The 23,362-nt window shown below is 37.5% G+C and overlaps 1 protein-coding gene across 1 annotated transcript; it reads left to right on the top strand.

Moving 5' to 3' along the window:
- The first annotated feature begins 88 nt into the window (after positions 1-88).
- pcdh2ac (protocadherin 2 alpha c) lies at positions 89-23,182 on the top strand. Its single transcript, XM_051102638.1, has 4 exons — positions 89-3,355; positions 7,663-7,721; positions 11,628-11,713; positions 22,793-23,182. The coding sequence occupies exons 1-4, from the start codon at positions 758-760 to the stop codon at positions 23,092-23,094; spliced, it is 3,045 nt and encodes a 1,014-aa protein (XP_050958595.1). The 5' UTR covers positions 89-757; the 3' UTR covers positions 23,095-23,182.
- The last annotated feature ends 180 nt before the right edge of the window (positions 23,183-23,362 follow it).

The following is a 23,362-nucleotide window of genomic DNA, read 5'->3' on the forward strand; positions in this document are numbered from 1 at the left end:
TGGGTTTCTTGATATTAAAGGCGAGAACAAACTAGTCAGGACGCTGCAAATCAAATTTACATGTTCACTAAAAGTCAAAATACGACGTTGTGATAAAATACAATGCGTCGTTTTTTTAGGCGAAATGTAATTTAATGTGAATAATTTTCTGTATAGAATCCATCTAGTCACCTCAGCTGTGCGCTGAGAAGAGGAGACAATGAAAAAAGGGCGGTGGCACTGTCTCAGTGATTGAATGCAGCCGTGTGTTCAATCGATATTAATGAGACTGTTTTGAAAACAAGACGAATAATGTGAAAGGAGAAAGAATGCGATCTTTTTCTTACTATAATTGTGTTTTTCAATTCTTCGTAGCGCATCTGGTTGTTAATAGGCTTGTCGATGTTTTGTTCGGAGGTGCTGAAATGCAGTGAGCTGCGCTGGTTAGAGCGCGTTGCTCCCATCCCCCGCCTGTACAGCACAGGATAAGGGAGGGGGACAGGAGAGAGAGAGGGAGCGATAGGCAGCACCCTTGTGAGGGGAAACAAGAGTCAGCTTCGCGGAGAGGAGAGAAGAAAAAGGAGCTGGGGCGCAAACAAAAGAGTGAACATGGATGAAGCAGGAAAATGTCTGTTTAAAAAGGCAGCGCAGCGGAGGCTTTGGTCATCCTGCACATAGTCCGCCCGTTTTTTGGATGCCGTGGTTTGGAGCTGTAGCGCGGGGAGCTCTCAAGGCGGAAAGCGGTTTTTAATCCGTCTGTGGATGTTGCCAGCTTGCGATGGCTGTTGCAGGGCGATGTAGCTGCATAAAAGAGAACGTGCCTCTTTGTTTGTGTTTCTTTATTGTTCTACTAAGTGCCCTTACAAATGCACAGATTCGCTACAGCATTCAAGAGGAGCTGGAGAGCGGCACTGTCGTTGGTGATCTTGTTCGGGATCTCGGGCTGGATCTGCGAAAGCTTTCGGCTCGTCGGATCAGAATCAGCTCCGACAGTGCGAGGCGATACTTCAACATCAACCACAAAACTGGTAAGCTTGTTATAAGCGACCGGATTGACCGCGAAACGCTCTGTGAATTCAGCGGCACCTGCACGCTTAGTCTCGACGTGGTATTAGAAAACCCATACGAACAGCACAACGTGGATGTTGAGATTTTGGATGCAAATGACAACTCGCCGCTTTTCCCCCGAGACGAGTACCAGTTGGAGATCTCCGAGGGCGCACAGCCAGGCGCGCGGTTTTCCATTGAGGGCGCGCAGGATTCTGACGACGCCTCAAATTCCGTGCGCCATTATCGCCTCACCTCAAACGAACACCTGGCGCTCGATTCAACCAAACCACCTGCAGACGGAAAACACATAGAGCTCGTGTTGAAAAAACCTTTCGACCGTGAGCTTTTGCAGTCGCACCAGTTTCTACTCACCGCTACGGATGGCGGATCTCCTCCGCGCTCAGGCACAGCCAAAATCAACGTGCGCGTTTTGGATACCAATGACAACGTGCCAGTCTTTGGCAGTTCCGTGTACAAAGTGAAACTGCGAGAAAACTCTCCTGTTGGCGCGCTGGTAATTAAATTAAACGCCACAGACAGAGATGAGGGCTCCAATGGGGAGGTGTATTACTCATTTAGCTCCTACACGCCAGATAGAGTGAGGCAGGTGTTTTCTGTAGACACAGACAGTGGAGAAATTAGAGTTAAAAGCAATGTGGACTATGAAGAAACCAACAGCTATGAGATGTATATCCAGGCAGCAGACAGAGGCCAAGGGGCCGTGGCAGTTCACTGTAAAGTGGTGGTGGAGGTGCTGGATGTGAATGACAACCCTCCTGAGATTGTGCTCTCCTCTCTCTCCAGCCCAGTTCGGGAGGATGCTCGTGCAGACACTGTGGTGGCTTTAATAAGCATAAATGACAAAGACTCTGGGCAAAACAAGCAGGTCAGCTTGGATATCATCCCCCCGAATCTACCTTTTAAAATCAAATCATTCCGAAACCATTACACCATTGTTACCTCTGCCTTCCTGGACCGGGAGACTATATCATCATACAATGTAACAGTTACAGCCTCGGATGGTGGAACGCCACCTCTTTCATCGTCAATGACGGTACGAGTAGAAGTGGCAGATGTAAATGATAATCCACCACGTTTTGAACAGACTTCATATACTGTTTATGTCTCAGAAAACAACGCGCCTAGTGCACCTCTTTGCGTCGTCAAGGCAACAGACCCTGATGCCGGTGAGAACGCTCGCATCACGTACACCGTCCTAAATGACAACAACCATGGTATTTCAGTGGCATCTTATGTTTCTGTCAAACCTGCCTCAGGTGAGGTGTACGCACTTCGATCGTTTGACTTTGAGAAGTTGCGTGAGTTTCATTTCCAGGTGAAAGCTCAAGACAACGGTGTGCCACCTTTGAGCAGAGTGGCAACTGTTTATATTTACATCATGGACTCCAACGACCACAGCCCGCAATTTGTTCGCCCAGGGGCAAACGGTTCACATTCCACAGAGACTATTTTGCGTAACTCAGAGGCAGGGGTCCTTGTTTCACGTGTGCTGGCTTGGGACTTAGATGCTGGAGAAAATGCCTGGTTGCTATACAACCTCCATCACCCGCCGGAACTGGACTTGTTTAAGGTGCATGAGTACACAGGTGAAATTCGCACAACACGGCGAGTAAATGAGGACAATTCTACTGTCTTTAGCCTCACAGTGCATGTACGAGATCATGGTTTGCCTCCTCGCTCTGCATCTACAACAATCAACATTGCTGTCATGGAACTCCCACCCAAAGTGGCCCCAGACCCAAAACGCATTATCAGGCCACACGGCACAATGATATTCTCCCACGTAACCCTCTATCTTATCATTGCCCTCAGTGCAACCACCTTTGTTTTCTTGCTTACCATCTTTGTCCTAGCAATTGTTCGCTGTCATGCCTACTGCAGCCAGCCAGATGCTTGCTCCTGCTCACCTTGCTGTGGGTCCAAGAAGAAAAAGAAGAGTACAATGAAGAAGGCACCCAAAGATGGTGGAGGTGGTGGTGGTGCTGCAGGTGGTGGAGGAGGTGGAGCTGCAGGTGGAGGTGGGGGCGCAACTGGTGGGGTCACGGTCCAGCAGCAGTCCGCGGTTATGCGTAGAGACCTGAAAGTAGAGCCACACTACATTGAGGTCCGTGGAAATGGCTCTTTAACCAAAACATACTGCTATAAGACCTGCCTGACCGCCACCTCAGGAAGTGACACTTTTATGTTCTACAATACGGGCCGGCCGTTGAGTGGGACTTGGGGCTCGGGGGCAGACCGTTTCTTCACAGGGCAGAGTGGGCAGTTTGTGCGCAGACTGAGCATGCCCGACGCTACGGCAATACAGGTGTGTGCAGTGCCCACACTGTTATAGCATCCATTAAGTGACTCATCCATCAATCTGCCTCATCCATGCATGAAGAGAGGAGAAATTCTCTTCTGTTCAATAATGTGATACATTTTCACTCTCAGATATGGTGATGATTTAGGAGTAGCCCCAACATTTGTTGTTTTGCTTCCAAATACACTAAAAAAATTGGTGTAGAAAGAGTTTTCACTCAGAAATGGCTAGTAAATATCAATAATAATTACAGAGAGATTGCAGGTAAAACATACTCCAATATTCTTTTATTTAAAAGCAGTTTAGTTGTATTGCTTACTTTTTACAGCACAGTAACAGGTCTGTTTCAGCAGTGGAAAGAACAAGTGTTTTGCTGGCTCAGGATTGGACCCGGTTATACTGGTGCATTTTTGCTTTTCCTTTTTGTGCCTCATTAATTCACAGCAGCAATCTTCAGTGTGCACTGCAGAATGTATGCGTGTGCATTTTGGTGATGTATGGTATCAGACTCTCTTTCCGCTTGTTTACACCTGTCATTAAATGCATTTCATCAGTTATGAATTTAGAGAGAAACACTCTGTAGGGTCCACCCACTGGTCCAAAGATGGTAGCCAGAAGGATTCTACACATCAGTATTTGATCATCAAATTTAGATAAATCAATCTTTATATTGATCTTTTTACTTTATTTTTACTTGTTCATTAGGAATCTGATCTCATGGTTGCAAACTCACCAGACTGATCATTAGCCAGAGGTTATGACTAATGCACCCATGCTTGCCATTATTTCAGTAGTAGTTTTGTCTAGTGAATGTGACTGCATATGAATTTAGCAAGTCAAGCAGTTAGTCAGGAAGCTTCAATCCCACCTGCTCCATCTATCATGAAATATGTACTGAAGTATGTACTGAACACTGGACACAAAGTAACATATGCCTTCTCTTTATCTATTTGAGAAAAATATTTCAGAGTAATTCAGGAAAAAAAAATCAAACATGCCAATTTATTCACTGGATAATCGACACAATTATTCAAAATCCAATTCAGATAATATAAAGCATTAGTTGATCATATAAAACATTCAATAATACAGAAGTGAAAGAATTTAAAAAACATTTACCTGGCAATGAGTACTACACACAGTGATTGTATGAGAGATCTGTCTACAGATTCCCTGAACCTTTTGCTACCCTCATTGTAATATCCAGATAAGCCATCAATTTAACAAACGTTGTTGTTTCATTGTTATAAAGATTACACCACATCAGTCTGGGAGTTGTAAGTGAGTGGTGATGATTATTATTTTTTTTTAATAATGTGGGAAGATCTCATGTACGTACATGAAGTAATTGAACTGAATACAGTACACTTCACAGTACACTACAGTACTACTTTTTTGTTTTGTTTTGTTTTGTTTTTTAACCTTTATTTTGAATTTGACACTTAATTGCTATGTGGTTTAAGTTTAATGTAAATGTCTGTAAAATTAACAGATAATATCCTGGCAGAAAATTACCAGTACATTCCTTGCACTCTTACAGTTATTGTATTGTTTTTTTTTTTTTTTCTTTGTTTTTGTTTTTTGCACTTTATGAGAGATATCAAACATGAATTGTCATACACTTGTTCATTTTGAATTTGTCTTGAGTTTAGGAGGAGATGAGGGGGGTGGGGGGTGGCAGGAAGAGTGAGTGAAGGAAGCAGATGTGGTAGATCAATAGTGAACTGTTGAGAATGTTAACTTCATGAGAAAGAGTTCAGATGTTGATTCTCATAAGAGTTCTTTGACAGTGGCCTCCTCCGGGTTCAGTTATCTTGGCATCAGCCTTGCAGCTCTCTTTTTCTCCTCTCTCTCCTTCTGTCATGCTTGTTCTCTCGCCCTCCCTCTCTCCAGCCTGTTCTGCAGTGCGCTGTTTCAGGACAGCTGGGTGTGTTTATATTTAGAGGTGTGAAGCTCAAACAACACTCCAGTTTCCCTGTACCCACACTTAAATCTCTCTAGAGAGGCTGTGAAGTCTATCTTAAATTTAGTTACCAGCTTCACTTTGGACATCATCCACCAAACCAATTGATAGGTCCTTAATTCGTCAACACAGGTTAATATAATTGGTCCTCTGATAGATAGACAGATAGATAGATAGATAGATAGAATGGCAATTAGAAATGAAAGATTTTTAGTTTTATTTTTGTTAGGAACCACTCTCTTTATATGTTGTTAAACCCTGTTAGATTGACCACAGCTGCTGGTATAGATCATGCTGCCCTGTTGAGTTATGCATCATTCCCAACAGATAAAATGATGTTCTCTTCAGCAAATCTTTGCAGCAGAGTTTTTCAAGCCTTAGTATGACAGGCAATTTATTGCAAATGAATGATCGCTATCTGCTCTTTTAGTTCACCAGAGATCATCAAACTGAGTGCATTTATGTTCTGGTGTTGATGGGGTTGTGAGTGTTTTAAGGATTACTGGATGCGAAAATAGTTTCTCTGTGTGAGTGCCTCTTATTTGTGAAGTAATTACTAGCTCATTTCAGCTGTTCTCATTAAATGTCAGTCATGTTTGTTCTCCCTGTGTGTGATTAAGTGGCAGTGGAGCTGAGCTCCACGTTTCTGCTGGCTGATTGGGTGGTTCGGTTTGGAAAGAAAAGGACAGAAGGATTGTGATTGGTTGGTGCAGAGGTGCGAATGCTGTATCTAGGCGAGGTGTGTCCACTCAGAAGGGAACTGAGAGAGAGAGAGAGAGAAAGAGAGAGAGAAAATAATGAAAAAGAGAGTAAGGAACTGCTGGTGAGATGAGACTGAACTCATTATCTGCTTCACACACACACAGTGATAAATCAAAGACCTGTGAGGTGAATAAAAACAGATCTTTGCTCAGCAATCCTCTCAGTTTCCATATTCACTATAACCTATAGTTATTAGGTTATAGGATTAACCTAGTGCTCTTAATCCAGAATCTTTCAAAAGTCTTCTTCCTGTAGATGCTAATTTCCTGTAAAACAATTGGTGCATCAGTTGGTTACATACATTTTAAACCCTATGGGTTTGTTATTTTGTAGTTGCATTTTCCTTTTTTATTTATATGTGTTTCCCTTGATATTAGAGGTTTAGCCATTAAAATGTTGCCATTATGGCCCTGGTGCATTGATTTGGAACTGATTAATCTTCAACCTTTATTTATAAAGTGTTTAATTTAAAGGTTTGTACACCATCTATGAAAGGTTCATAGTAAGTTGAGCTTCAGTGTTAGTATATGATGATTTTGTGCATGACCGATAGCTGGTGTGTATAGTAGTCATTTTGCAGGCTTGAATGATGGATGTGTGTGTTTGCGTGTTATGTGGAGGAAAAGCAGGCTCTGCTGATTACACTGTGAATTGGATTTCACATTGATAAATGTCCTCCAGGAGATGTTTGTGAGCAAGAAAATGCATGACCAAAGGACAGAGCACAGATGCCATGCCTGCCTTTTTAGTATCTAAACGTTGATAGGACAGCACAAAGCAAGCTGAAATGTCCAGCTGTGCCATTTAAATACAGGGAGATTTTACTGTGATTGTAAAGGGGCAAAGATGCATCATACCTAGGTAAACATAAAGATTCACCCCAAAATTAGAAGGAAAAAGAAAAACTTTAGTATTTTATATTCGATTTTTACGTCAAGGAAATATCGTCTATTTTACACTTACATTTATGCACTTGTACATTGATGCACTAATGCTTTTATGCAGAATGACTCAAATTCTATTTTAGGACCATAATGTCACCAAGCCATAAGTCTTTGCGGTACTAAAATAAGCTTCATTTCCTCTAAGCAAGATGCAGTACCTTTTTTTTTTTTTTTTTTTTTTTTTTTTTTTTTTTTGGAGTGAAATATGACCTGGTCATATTCTTGAAAGGTTTCATGACATTCAGTCACCTTGAGCATTTTAACTGCAGATGCTTCAATTTCCTTCTCCCTGAGGAGACTCATCCAAACCGATCTCACCCCTCTGTTACTGCTTTTTCAGGGTTTTATGACCTTGATTCATCTCATTTGTTTGAATTGTTGGTCTGGCTGGTTCAAACCTTTGGATGATGAGCATCTCAAATTAACATTAATGTTTGTGTGTCTGTGTAAGGGTAAGAATGTGTGCGTTTAAGACATGAATGAAATCTTGACCCAATTCTAACCCTTTCCTCAAAAGCCACAGTCCTGCAGCCATCCTGACCATATGACTACACTCCAGCATGATTAATTAATGAGACGGTATTGGTTTTTTGATCCGTCCCAGTGCTTAATATCATCTCTTTTTCTGTCTTTGTCTTTCTCAGCCTAAAGCTCCCAATGCAGACTGGAGATATTCAGCATCTCTCAGAGCAGGAATGCAAAGGTAAGACTTGATTGCTTTTGTTGTCTTGTTTGTTGTCATCTGCTTAATATGCCTTATTACTTAAGTAATTAAATAAACAAGTTAGTTTGTCTTGTGTTCATCGTACCAAAGTTGAGGAGGAATATCACAAACTACATCTGTACTGTTTTGACACCAAATATGTAACAATAATAATGAAGATTATATGTAGACCACATGTAAAATATTACATAAAATGTCAAATTTAATTATTATTTAAATAAATGAATCTGGTGAAAGGAAGGCAAGAAAGGCATATTACAAGACAGTAATGTCCAGACATTATATGGTTGTAGTTACCTATGAAAACAACTGATGTTGATATGATCATGGAAACTCATGTGCGCAGACATTACCCATAAACCACTGGACTGTGCTGAGTAGCATATAGTTATCCACCACTCACTGTGAATCAACCAATGGCCTTATATAGATGTAGCAGCCATTGAATGACCAGTACAGCTGTACAGCAACAATTTCCGTGGACGCAGAAGTAGGTCACATGTGGCGATTGAAGTATTGCCTGCAGCCATGTCGGCAAAACGACAGCAACGAAGGACATTGCAGACAACAGACTGGGCAGCACATTCACATATGCCAGAGCTATGTGTGTTTTTTTTTTTTTTGGTCAAATCAGTAGTTTCTTGTTAATGTTTAACCCCAAAACCCAAGTATTAATTTTTGACATGAAAAATAGTTTGTGACATGACTTGCTGCTGTTATTTTAGTAAGTGATCAGAATGGTTTTTAAAAACATAGAGATCCTAACCGTATCCAAAAACCAGAATTACTTATGTTCATATGTGGTAAAGCCAGTCAAAAGACCTTAGCAACACCTTGGCAATCTGAGTGAGATTTGCAAGAGCAAACATTACCTTTATTGTATTGTTACTCTCCTTAATGTAATACTTTTTTTCACACCACAGTCAAACAGGTTTATTCCAAAATAGCTTTTTGGATGTTAAACAGAGAAATGATCAGTGGAGGATGCAATGACATTGATATGCAGGCAGGGTGAAGGAGAGGCAGCCAAGGAGAAAGCGAGAAGGAAGATGTTTGAACATTAGCTGAGGATCATGTATTTGGTCCAATGTTTCTCATTAATAATGTATTAGCCTTACTGACTGCTGCTTCACAGCTCTTTAAAATGGCTTCCACACACACACACACACACAGAGCATGTAATAGCAGCAGTAACCGCCTGACCTTGGACTGCAAACATTCATCAGAGAAAGAGAGAGAAAGAGAGAGTGAGAGAGGGCAACTAAAATGGTGTTTTTCCACCCACCCCCCACTCTTCTGCATGCTTTCTGTCTTTGGATAATTTTGGATGGGTTTTTAACAGATTACTGGTTGATTGCAAGTTAGAAATGTAACAAGATATTAATTATTGTATTTTAAAATTCACATTTAAAATGACAAACATTTCTGATCTGTTATGGAAGACAATGCAAAAAAAAAAAAACAAATAAAAAAACTAGTAAAATGTTTATTTAATGAAATTTAATTGAAGAGTTGACTAGTGATTGGTGTGCTAAAATACAATTTTATTTTATTTATTATAATTTATTTATAACATTTAAATGTTATTTATCTTTTAACAATTCAGACTACTTTTTCAAACAGTAGAAATCAGTACATTGCAAAGAAAGTTTTAATTTCTATTACATTAGCAAAGATGCATTATATTGCTCAAAAGTGACAGAAAAGATATGTGTAATATTAAAAAGATTTTAATTTTGAATAAATGCTTTTCTTTTGAACTTTGTTTACCAAATATCAAATACAAATCCTGAAAAAAGTAAAAGTTTCCACAGAAATATGAAACAGCACTTAGACATCTTCAACATTAAAAAGCAATGAAAATGTTTCTTTAGCAGCAAATCAGCATATTAAAATGATTTCTAAATGCTCATTTGAAACTGAAGACTGGAGTAATGATGCTGAAAATTCAGCTTTGCGTAATTTTGAATAAATGACATTTTTAAAATATATTTAATTATAAAACAGTTATTTTAAATTGTAATAATGTTTCACAGTATTCCTTTTTTTATTATTATAATTTATTTATACTATTTCAATATTTGTCTTTTTTTGTCTATTATATTTATCTTTTAACAATTCGTATATGCATACTACTTTTTTAATACAAAAGAAATCAATACATTGCTGAAAGAAGTGTTCATTTCTATTACATTAGCAAAGATGCATTATATTGCTTAAAAGTGACAGAAAAGGTTTGTATAATGTGAAAAAGATTTTTATTTTGAATAAATGCTTTTCTTGAAACTGAAGAATGGAGTAATGATGCTGAAAATTCAGCGTTGCATAATTTTGAATAAATTATATTTTAAAATATATTCAATTAAAAAAAAAAAAAAAAAAACAGCCATTTTAAATTGTAATAATATTTCACAGTATTAGTGTTTTTACTGTATAGTAATTTGTATTTTGATCAAATGCATGCAACATTGGGCAGCAGAAGAGATTTCTTAAGCAAAATGCATCAATCATTCAATTAATCAGAACCAAACAATATTTTTTACTATTTTCCTAGTTTTTCACAGTACTCTAGTTTACTCTCAGCATTATGATAAATGCAGGCAAATTACTGCAATATTCTTTACCTATTCTGTAATAAACTTGTGTTTTTTGGGTAATGACCAGCTGACTGTATGTTACCCCACTTATTACACAGATACTTGCCAAACAAATAAATACTGACTGGAGCTGAAATCATTTTATTAGGTGAGAAGAGGAGGCTGTGGATTGATTTGATAGTCATGAAACTAGCACAGCTTAGGAACTCGGTTGCCTGGGACAAGTCAATAATTCTAAGTTTAGAATTCATGCTAAATTATTTGATGACGGTGTTCCATGATATAATGTATAATGAGCTAAAAAAATTGTTATGGTAGAGAGTTGTGATAGAGAGTCCAGCAAATCAACAGAGGCATTCAACTGCTACCTTCTGAAATGCATTTCTTCACAATCTTTCATGACAGCTGATGTTGTGATGTTTGGGAACGAATCTAAATGCTTCATGTTTTCAGCCACTCTGAGCACACTGAGCTAATCCTTTTTTAACACACTTGCAGCTGCACTCAGAGCAACAGAGAGAACATAGGAAGTGATAACACCCTTTTCTAAGAGTAACAGAAATCTCCTGCTTGGTTTGATTTTCTGCCACTGGTGATTTTTAAGGCTTTTTCCTGATGCGGACACACAAACGTGGGTGTATGTAGAGTCAACATAAAATGGAGTTTGCAACACATTTTGCTTCAAGAATATGGTGTGTTTTCAGTTGAAGCAGGATGATCAACTGTATAAATAATGCTGATAGCTGTGTGTGTGTGTGTGTGTGAGAGAGAGAAAAGTCTTTGGTGTGAAATTTTGAGTGCACAGGAGTGTAAACTTTAATCTCAGAGGTAGTGTGACTGTAGAGAAGAGCACGTCCTAATCCTTAATCTCTAATCCAAGCTTCTAGATTTCAATTCTCACTGAAGACCTACATATACCCAGACTCAATCATTGAGCCCAGGTCAAACATAAACCCTACTTTTAGGCCGTACATTGTCCTGTTATAGTTTAAAACGTTATCTACAGAAAAAAAAAAATCTTCTCTCATAGAGTAGGATCAGAGAAAAATCAAATTAAAAAATGTGCATAATAGTGCAGAATCTAAAATTATGATTCATCTTCTTCTTTTTAGTATTACTAGTAGTAGTATTAATCCTGAAAATGTATTTACAAGTATTATTTAAAAAAAAAAAAAAAAAAAAAAAAAAAAAACTTTTGAATGTTGTCTTTCAATTAAATCAAGGTTTGTTAACTGGTTTTAAATTAATAGTTTTAATCTGAAAAACCTTCTTCTTTGTTTGTGTGTAGTTCGGTCCATATGGAGGAGTCATCCGTGATGCAGGGTGCCCAAGGAGTTCTGGTTCAGAACTGGCCCACCGTCTCCAGCGCTCCTGGTAAGATATAGAATCTAAACTCTCTATGGCAGACACATTCTTGAAACAAATAAAAAAAAAAATTAAATTATATCTTTTCTATTTCTTAGTTGTTTCTCTGTTTAGATTCTCTATTTAATCAGATTGATATCTAATAGAGTTGTTTGCTTCTCAGATGTTTCTCTGTTTCCCTTTTCTTGAGTTTTGCATTGAGAAGAGGTTGAACTAAATTTAAATTTCTGATGATCTGAGTCGATATCCACATTAATTTTAAAGCTATACTCAACTCATTTGTGTATATTTTTATTTCTCCCAAGGAATTTTGATGAGAAACATCTTAGTCTAGGTTGATGCCTAAATGAGACATAACTGAAATCTTCAGATCTTCAGATCTTCAGATCTATGAAAGGGCAACCACTGAGCAATGCCATTTTTCCTCAGGGTGTTCTGGCAGCACTGTAACACTGTCTTTCACAGTTTCACTGCTATTACCCCTCAGGACCATCTATCACTCTATCAACCCCTGTCCCGATCTAGACTATCACTCTCTTCTTTTTCTTTCTCACATCATTCTTTCACTTGCATGCTTCTTTCCCTGCAGTCTCCTCTGCGCTGGCCTCTTTTGCTGAGCCGAGCTGCTGCAGTCATGCAGGATATAAGGAATATGACCTACATGAGGCTTCTTTAAGAAACCTAGCTGAGTAGTTCAGGAAACAACTCAGAAACCACAGAAACCACTGCAATACATTAGTGAGACCACAATCCTTTTTTGTGCTATGTTGAACAATAACAGTAAATATGAATTCACAATGGCAGCATCCCACTCAAAAATGATGTAAATGTACCCACATTTAATATTTATCATTATTTGCTCACTCTCATGTTGGAAAGTTTTGATACAACATAATACACCATATGGAAGCTTTGTGTAAGGATTAATCTGCACTGGGGGTAAAAATTATCTAGTACATTAATTTCGGGTTTTATATAAATGAAAATGGGGTGTTCTTGTAATTTATAGTGGATAAACTACTGTTATTGCACTTTTTCTGTTTTTGGAGCCTTGGTAGTATAAATCACTCTCCACTTTCACTGTGTAGAAAACGAGAGTTTAAGTCCATTTTAAACAGTTTAAATTTTATTTAGATTTTATGCTTCATGTCTCATTTTGTGTTTCATGAAATAAAGACATTAATATAAAGTTAAAACAACACAAGGGTGAGTAAAATATGCAAAATTTTTCATTTTTGTGTGAACTTTTCCTATTCCAACTGTTATTGTACATATTGTACATTTTCCCAGTCTGATCACAGTGGAATCCCCTGGTTTTAATGTTGGATTATATGCATTTAGCTCGCTCAGGTGACCTATCACAGCTAAGTGATGAAGAAGAGAGTGACACCGATTTCCACAGCTCTGACCAGATCAAGCATAAATCCAGTTTATCTGCTGAAAGAGGAAATGACACAGTCAGAGGGGATGCGGAGGTTATCTGCAAAAGCAAGAAAGAGAAGCTCAGTACAAAGCGGCAACCGAGAGAGCGTGGCAAAAGCACAGTGAGATGACTCGATTAGGAGATGAATATTAATAATGGTCAGCTCAGACTATTTCAACACAAACACGCTCACATTCTTCCTCACTCCCTGTGAAGATCCGTTCATGGTAATTAATCCACAATATTAGATTCCATTTCTGTCTTGCCCGTCTAGTCTCTTTCTCGCAATCCCGAATAATTGAAGAATCACCTGTCTTTCTGTAGAGGACAGAGTCTCAGTTATTAATCAGAGATGTCTGCACACACTCGAAAGCACCCATAAACAGATCACCGCAACCATCAGGGCAAAAAATATTAAGATAAAATATGTTTTTAAGTCAGAATTGGCAAGAACAGGTTTAGAATAACAAATTGCACCATGCTTTAGGCTTGTGTTTGTAGCCATATTATATGGATGTGTTCTATTGTAGAACATTATGTTGAGCAAATAAAAATCCAGTTACACAAATTTGATTAATTTTAGTATTACACCAAAACAGACATGTTCTTGTAGCAGTGTTCTCGTAAATACAATCATTATTACGTGCATGACATGACGGCAGCAATAAACCTCTCGGCTTTAGTTTGGGTTCATTTCCTGGGTCACAAGGTCATAGGTAGCAACCCAGATACAATTAATGAATATTTAATTTCCTAATTAACTCTGTGTGAGGGTTACAGATGTCTAAGTTGAGACTCGACCCTATTGGATGGAATGATTATGTGACTTCTGGAGGTGTTGAAAATAATGAAAGTAATTTAGTTTCAATAAGATGAAAGGGAGAGAGGACAAAACAGGCACAATTACTCGGGTGATGAAAGAGCAATTTGTTCTAATTAAGTCTCTGATGATGAATGCAAAAGCAAAGACTGGAAATGAATGAAATAAGCCTCATCAGACTTTAGCTTTCTCTCTGTTTCGATCTCTTTCTTGCTTTCTCCTATTCAGTGTTTATCTGTCTCGTTTGCAAATCTTTTACAAGCTGCCAAGTCTGAGATGCTTCTAAGCTTTTTAAAACAGTCTAGCCAAAAATGAAAATAACATACAATTTAATGTCTATATCTCATTGTTCCAAACTTCCTTTCTTCTATAAAACATGGAGAAGATATTTAGCAAACTTTTAATTCTGGCTATTAAGCTCCTAAAAGAAATTCTAAGTGTATTCCATACTGTTTGTTCTCTATATGTCTAGGGAGTCCAATTCTGCTTCTGAAGGGCCAACATCCTGCACACACTGGGTCCTATCATACACCCAGTGCAATGTGACGCCAGGTGTGACGCAAGTGTTTTTTGCTAGTTTCAGCCCGACACAGTTATCATTTTCACGTCTAGCACCACGTTGTTTAAATAGCAAATGAACTTGCACCCATCTGTTCGCCCATGGGCGTGCTGGTCTGAAAATGAGGTGTGTTCAGGCGCATTGTTGGCGCATTGCTATTGCAACTGATAACAGTTGTGCCATTGACAAACTAAAACCTGGTCTTAATGACACATAGTAATATGCACCTATAGGTGGGTGCACATCATGTTACCCCCAAACTCACCCATGACTTATTAAGAGAATAGGTACAACCCTTTCGGACCATGCACTTGGCGCGCTGAGCAAAAGTGACAATTACATAAATTATAAACAAAGTATGACAACATTTCCAGAGTTTTCATGTTATTAGATATTTAACATAAAATGTCCTCCTAGTTTGACAAAGCTATTTGCTTTTAACATTTACAGCTAAATCAAAGTACAGACTGTTTTAGCTTAAAATGAAAAAAAATATATATATATATATAATCAATTATTATGAATTACAAAATTGTAATAGCATATTTGAAACATTTTGTTAGCTGATGCTAACTGGCTAGCTAACTAGCTACCTGATGCTAACTTGAGTTAACTTTAAGTATAAAATCCAATTAATTTTATTTAGCCAACTAGTTAGAATTAATTTGATGGAATAACAAAGGATTTTATATTCAGAACAGAGTAACTACAATAATTGCTCATTGCTCCCTGGGGTCATTTTACCCCATCTTGCTGGGGACGTTTTACCCCACTGCCTATGTTTGAGGGAAAAAAAAAATGTAATTCAAAAAATTAAAAAAAAAAAAAAAAAAAAAATGTAATAAAAAAAAAACTATATATTTATATTTATTATTTTTTTTTATATATATATTAAATTAAAAAAAAAAAAAAAAAAAAAAACTCCCTATGTGCAGGCCCTACTGTTCTCATGTTCTCATATCATATATAACTGTGATGTTCTACAAAACAACAAGCTTTAAAACACTTTTTTTCTTACTGCTGAAAATTCGATCATTTACTGTCAAATCTGTTTTCTCTCCGGTACATACTACGCTAGTAAAAGCTTCATGGTGAAAACTTCTACATCACTCTTGTCAACGTAGTCCATAGTTACAATAAAAATATATCTTGATTTCATCTTGTGGTTATTTTGGGAAAAAAAAACAGTATATATCTACCCTACATATATATTCTGCCTTCCTCATGTTCATTCCTGTTCAGAAATGTTTATTAGTCATGTGAAACTAAATTTGTGAATTTTGACATCAAATATGATAAAATGCCTCTTCGTAAATTAAATTTGTAGGATACTGCAAAGCTGTAGAATGTACACAACTTTCTGCTTGATTAGTAAAGTATGGCATTTTGACTGATCCAACCTTTTAAAAGAGTAGATCATGACAACAGCTACAGACGTGAGTCAGACAACACGGTCAGTTTTGTTGTCAGCACCAAGGGAATCAGTAGTTTAGGTGGTAACGTGAATGCTCAATCAGTAGGTCTGTGGTGGTGTGAGGTGGTGCTGGTTTGTTTTATGTTCTGCATTTTTATAAGCTTCATTTTAGCTCTGCCGTGCAAAACACTGGAGAAGCCAACGCCCCTGTCTCTCTCTCTCTGTCTCTTTGTTGTGTGTGAAACAGATGGGCAAAACTACCAAAGCGTAGAACGACAGAATTAAAGTAATGAAAATAGGATAAAACATGTTGTCTCTCATTTTCTGTCTCACTCTTGTTTTGTTTTTGTCTGTCACATTTCCTGTCTCATTGTTTTGTTTTTGTTTGTTTTTTTCTGAAATGCAGTAAAATGTTGGAGTGTTTAAGAGAGAAACAGTGTGAAAGAGGCAGAGGGCAGGTAGATAGCCTAAGGAAAAAAGGGATAGAGAGAGTGACAATGAGGGGAAAAAAAGGTGACCGAAGGGGAGAGTGAAAGAGAAAACAGAGATGCAGAGAGGAGGGGGCCGTGACTGCCTCTGTTGCTAGGGGAGAGAAGTATTTGACCATTAGAGAGAGAGAGAGAGAGCGTTCTGTATTAGTTTCCATCAGTGTCTCTGCCACAGCCAGATTTCACTGGAGGAGGCAGTTTCCACGGCAACCATTCATACCACGAACAGGGTGCTGGAAGAGTAGAGGGAGGGTGAGAGAGAAACGAGTGAAGGAGAAATGCAAAATGGAGAGAGAAAGAGTGGAGAGGTGTGGCTGAGAACAGAATGCCATATAAAATAAAAAAACAAATGGATGAAACTCTGCATGTAAGAGGAAGGAAGAAGTTAAGCGATAAGGACAGGTAAAATGGGGACAGATGGATGCGAAAATAGAGAAATATGAGAGTTTTTAATGATTAGGTAGTACATTTGTCAACTCAGTAAAGCTATTTGAATTGAGAGAAATGTATTTTTCTCCTGCTTATGCCATTGTTGGGTTATAGTAGGTTGGGTAAAGATGGATGAATGGAGAGATAAATAGATGGGTGGATGAGCATGACCTATCCTGATCTGCCTGTTTAAAGATCATCTCTACAGGTGGGCCAACCTGCACAGCCCACAGGCTCTCGCTTCAGCTACAATGCCATATGGTGCACAGAAACACTTGCCCACAACGCAGCGCACATTCATACTTACAATCAAACACAAATACTGTACTGTACCTACAATGCAACATGCATGTATTGTTGTTGACTAGAAGCTAGTTCAACATGATCAAAGTTCAATACAAAAGGAGTCCAAATATAAACATTAGTCAGAGGTATCGAGACAAAAACTAATATAAATGACAAATTATTCATATTTTAAAATGTCAACAGGTCTCACTGATTTCCAGTGATTTTGTAGTAATTTTATGAATTTGTTTTTAGCACTTACTTCAGTCATTCAGTGACACAGAGGAAAAGCTGTGCAGGAGGGTGCGAGAGAGAGTGTTTGTGTGTTGTAGGTCTAGTGGAATTTTCCAGAACACGCCAGGGGCTTTAGTCAGCTCAAGAGGGTAAACTGAGGACAGTCCCTCTCTTTCTTTCTGTGTCAGTGTTTGTCTCCATCTCTTTTTTTTTTTTTTAAGGCTTTGAAATATGAGGTTGAGATTTATTTATTTGTGCTTTTATTTTTGCATACTTATGAAAAACAGGGTTATTGAAAATTACAGCATTATTCTCAAAACATGCAGTACTCTTAGACACAGAGCAGAACTATCCTTAAAGGGATAGTTTACTCAAAAATGAATATTCTGTCATTAATTACTCACCCTCATGCCGTACCAGACTCGTAAGACCTTTGTTCATCTTCGAAACACAAATTAAGATATTTCTGATAAAATCCGAGAGCTTTCTGACCATACATAGACAGTAATGGAAATGCCACATGCAAGGCCCAGAAATGTAGGACATCGTTATATAGTCAATGTGACATCACACTGTAAAAAATAAATAGTTGAGAAAACTAAAATAAGGCAACATGATGCAGTAAGAGTTCTCTTTTTTTTTTTTTTTTTTTTTTTTTTTTTTAGTTTTATTTTTTCTCAGTAAATATACTTTGTTTAGCCAACATAAATTTGTTTGATCATGCAATGCTGATTGTCTTATTTTGCTAACAGAAAAAGTCTTGTAGCAGCAACTGAAGCAACGATTACTATTGTTGAGGTAATTTATGTTTTGTTATGTGCCATTTTGTTGTTGTTTGTTTATTTGCAAATGACAAACAGTGAATTGTTATAGAAACCTTAACGGACAACTTAGTCTAATATATAGACAACATTGTCTTTGTTTGTAAAACATCTTACATTGCAGCACATTAATGCTGCAATGCATGCTGGGAACTCACAAAGTCTTAACATTTCAACAATATGAAATTATTTGTTCAGACATAGTGTTTGACTAGTTGGCACAACATTTAGGGTAATTTTGTTGGTCTGACAAGGGTTTTTATGCTGTTTCAGGAAAATTGCATTTTTTTTTTTGTATTTGACACTTAAAATGTTTCGTAAACTGGAAAATATGCATTTGCATTTTTTACAGTGCAGTGGTTCAGCTATAATTTTATAAAGCTACGAGACTACTTTTTGTGTACAAAGAAAAAAATCTTTATTTAACAGTTCTTCTCTTTCGTGTCAGTCCTCACCACGCGTTCATGAGAGTAGGATGTGCTGCGCCTGGTTTCCAAGCCGAGGAATGTACACGCATACATCATGGTACTGTTGTGAATACGCATCAACGTCTGACATGGAAGAGAAGAAATTGTTGAATAAAGTCTTTATTTTTGTCTTCTTTGCTCACAAAAATTATTCCCACAGCTTTATAACATTACGGTTGAACCACTGATGTCACATGGACTGTTTTAACAATGTACTTAATACATTTCTAGGCCTTGAATGTGTCAGTTGTGTTGCTGTCTATAGGGTCAGAAAGCTCTCAGATTTCATCAAAAATATCTTAATTTGTGTTCCGAAATTGAACGAAGGTCTTAGGGTTTGGAATGACATGAGGGTGAGTAATTAATGACAGAATTTTCATTTTTGGGTGAACTATCCCTTTAACACACATATGCACTGCTGTGTTGGCAGGCTCATGAGAAAGCTTGTGGTGCCATCTGGCACATATTTTATCTGGATTACTAGAGCCTGACGTACCAAGGTGTGCCACACACACACACACACACACACACACACACAGACAACAGTGTGATTATATTCATTCTGCAAAGAAAATCAGTACCACATATCTAATTAATATTGTATGTCCACACATCCTTTATTATTCGCACACAGCTAATGAAAGGTAATCAAATTTTCTGTTAAATATTTAATGTGAAAGCATAAAATTCACATACATGGACAATAAATATCAAATTGTGATTTCTTTTTTCTTTTGGTAAATAGAACTGTGAAACATATTATAGATTAAAGTTTTGTAACTTTCAGATTGTTATGTGAAATCAGCCCATTTTATGTGCTTCACGCAGCAAGAGCATGAACACAAATCTGCTGTCATCTGCTATTACACACACACACATAGTGCTTGAAAAGCAGTGTGGTCTCGTCTAAATAAACCCATAATTCCTCGGCTCTGCAGTGTTGCTCAGAAATCTGCTCCTTCAGGAGTTTAGCGTTTGAGTTTGGCTCATATTTCATCCTCACATTGCCCTTCCTCACCTCTTCTTCTGCATTATGTAAGATGGCACTCCTCCTTCTTGAGAAAAGAGAGAAATACAGAGATATATAGAGTAGATGGGAGGGGGTCGGCAGACTCATGTTGTTTTCTTAATGATTAGACGATTCGATTTTCTCCCCATTATCTTTTTTATGAGCTGGATCTTTCACTAGCCATAATAATCATGCCCTTGTCATGCAGCTTATTAAACCTGTGCCATTAGCTGCCAGCCAGACGTGTGTGTCTGTCCAAAGACTGCATTACACGAAAGGTCATGGCAAGATATGTTGTAGCCTTTGTAAATGTATTGAGAAATTACTCTGGAACTGTATTTTGCAAAGCTACAAGCTGCTCACAGTTTAAAACAGTTAAAGCAGTCTGTAGAAATAATGACTTCCTTTACATAGCTATCCCATCAAAGTCCTACTTAGTTTTTGAACTGGTTATTTTGACTTTTTTTAAACCAGTGTAAATTAACTTTAATAGCATTGTTACTTTTAGCACTAGTGAATTTTATGTCTTATACTGTCAGAAGGATAACTAAAGAAAGAGAAACAAAATGGGAGGGCATAGAGAGAAGAAGATTAGACGTGAAAGTGTATGTGCGAGAGGGAGAAGAGAGAAAACAAAGCATTTGGGCGTTTAGTTGTTGTGTTACTGAGGGATTTGGAAGGGTAGTCAGTTCCCTAAGGACTCATAATGGATGCTGCCTGTTTCACTCTCTCATTTCACACCCACAATCCTGAATACAGACCTTCTTTCACTCACAGATATCGTAGTCAGAATGATTTTGAGGTTGTAATCCATCTTAATCTTCACCGCAACATAAGCTATAGACAAAAGGAAAAGTGCAAACAAAGACCTGCACACAGATATGATGCCAAAGGGTGTTGCCTGTATTAAATTAAGTGATGTTGTGGTGATCCAGTGTCATTATAAATAAGATTACTTGCTCATCAGACAGAGAGAGGTTTTAAGCAGTGCACAGGGGATGTTAAACATAGATCAGACTAGCTTCCACAGTAATTTACATTTAAAGACATGAGAACATTACATTGCACAATTGCAATCACTCAGAAATTGCCAATGAATTTCACAAACAATTTCAGTGTACCTGTAATTTTATTTTTTAAATATATTTATTTATTTGAAGATGTTGTGTACTTGGATAACTCAAACATCAGATTCCTACTTAGAATCCTCCTAAATCCAGGAATTTATTTCTTGAAATAAATCAAAACAAACTGTGGCCGATTATAAATTGTTTTCAAGAAACTATTTTTAAGAGGCATTGCTTAACGACAATGCACTTTTCCACACACACACACACACACACATATATATATATATATATATATATATATCACTAATCTAATTCATGGAAAGATGGCAAAATTGAAATTTATTAAACATATACTTAATAAAAACAAAAAAATATATGCCAATATTTTCTGTAAAATAAGTAAATTAGCCAATTTTGTTTAAATGAATGATTGCATAAATGAGTACACCCTTGATTTAATTCAGCAAATGTATAATATTCTAGTACTTAATATGTCCTCCAGAACTCTAAGTACACTGCTCTGATCCTTATTGGCACTTTGTGTACAAGTTCATGATAAATGCCAAATCTGTCCTGTTTAACTCCTGGAGGACAACTTCCTTAAATGCCCTGGTCTTTAATGGGGAGTGTTGCTCAGCACATCTCTACAGAATCCCCCACAGCTGCTGAAGAGTGTTAAGATAGAGTGAAATACATGTCCACTGAAGGATTTTCACCTTGGGAGAATGTTAAAAAAAAAAAAGCCCAGCAATGCAGGGAATGAGAAGAGGGTAGCATCTTCTGTTTCACTTTTTTGCATTACATCACATAGTGGTGTGTGAATTGATGACAGAATCAATAAAGTACAACTCTCTCACACCTTCAGCACTCATACATCCCTATTTAATAGCTTTACTACCACTGAACGTCACTGTGGGAACCAGGCACTTATCACTGTACTCCTCCTCTAGCAACACCATAACATTATGGATGCTTTTGGATCCGAAATGATTGACTTGGTCTCCTGAGACCACAGTATGGATTCCCAGAAGTCTATATATTGTAAATATGTGCCTTAGAAGAGGTTAAATGAGTTTGTTGTGCTTTGGCTACAGTAGGTAATTCTAGTGGTGACAACAACCATGCATGTCACTTCTGCAATTGTACTCTGTGAGATAAAGTGTCACTCTTTTCATTGTTTTTTCCAGATCTGAGACACTTGCATGGTATGTCTCCTGCTCTTTTATAGCAAACATTCACTCATCACTAAATAAAAACTTAAAGTGAAGACCTAATTATTTCAGGAGCCTTGTCACAAGTCTATTGTTTTTGAATGTCGGTGTTACTTCTGCTATATTTTCACTCTTAAAACAATATGTTTTATTTTGTAACTTTCAGGAGGTTGTACTCATTTTTGCAACACACAGATGTATCACTTTGATAAGAAAATCTTACTTTCCTGTATAATTTTGACATTCTTCTTTGGTAATTGATCAATCAGGCTTGTTAGAACATTATATCTCCAAAGAACCCTAATATGTCTTCTAAGTGAAGAGTAATTGCTGAATTTGTTAAGTTTTAGAGGGGGTGTACTCATTTATGCTGTGCACTGTATATAAGCAGAAATGTAGAAGAAAACTAGACTAGAAGGGAGAGAGATAAAATGTGAAGTGTTAAAAAAAAGGTCAACACTTAGTTGTGTTGGATTGATTTAATGTGTTTGTTGTGAGTGTTTTTAATTTGTTGAAAATGAAAAGGTTGGTATTTTTTGATAATCCAGCACTGCAGTGTTGCAAAGCATTTTTCTTCTTTCAGGCTACACATTGCTGATTCACTCTGTGCCCTCTGGGACTCTTTACTGTTCAGCACAGAGAAGACTGACATAATTTGTTTATACAGGGACAAGTGTCTGCCAACATGTTTATTTCAGGGTCCAGGGGACCTTTTTCATACCTGAAACATGGAGAGGTCCCTCCTAATGCCTTCATTATGCACTTTGAATATTAAATAATGCTATTTTAATTTCTGTTTTTACTGATCATTATGATATTATTATAGATTGTAATAGCTGGTCTCTTTTTCTTTCATAGACAATGAGGGTGGAGAGGTCTCTCCTCCCGTAGGCGCGGGAGTGGACAGCAACAGTTGGCATTTTCGTTATGGGCCGGGTCCAGGAGGCCCTCCACATCTGAAACCTGGTGAGGTTCCTCCTGAAGCCTTCATCATCCCTGGCTCTCCAGCCATTATTTCCATCAGACAAGGACAAGACGGAGACGACAAGAGCGACTTTATTACCTTTGGAAAAAAGGAGGAGGCCAAGAAGAAGAAGAAGAAGAAGAAGGAGAAGGAAAAGAAGGATAAGCGTGAGAAAGGGAAAGATGATGATGATTAGAGAGACAGAGGAAGGAGTTAAAGAAAAAGATGATTTTTTTAAGACAGAAGTCTCAACAAAAGTCTGTAGAACAAAATGGGTTTTTATTAATCCTACAATCCATATCTGGAGCTCAAGCAAACGTTTTCTGTTAGATCTAATTGAAAAATTTGAAGTGATTTTTCTGTTGCCTCCAATCTCTTTCAGCTTTACGAACATAGCTTCCCCTTCCTTTTAATGAAGTAGTTAACTAATATCACCTTGATAAGTTATATGATTGAGTAATATA

The sequence above is a fragment of the Labeo rohita genome, unplaced genomic scaffold (genome assembly GCF_022985175.1).
Source record: "Labeo rohita strain BAU-BD-2019 unplaced genomic scaffold, IGBB_LRoh.1.0 scaffold_268, whole genome shotgun sequence".
NCBI lineage: Eukaryota > Metazoa > Chordata > Actinopteri > Cypriniformes > Cyprinidae > Labeo > Labeo rohita.

Coding starts and splice junctions, on each gene's coding strand:
- pcdh2ac (XM_051102638.1), top strand. CDS start 758: ATGGCTGTTGCAGGGCGATGTAGCTGCATAAAAGAGAACGTGCCTCTT. Junction 3,356..7,662: donor CCGACGCTACGGCAATACAG/GTGTGTGCAGTG, acceptor TGTCTTTCTCAG/CCTAAAGCTCCCAATGCAGA. Junction 7,722..11,627: donor CTCAGAGCAGGAATGCAAAG/GTAAGACTTGAT, acceptor GTTTGTGTGTAG/TTCGGTCCATATGGAGGAGT.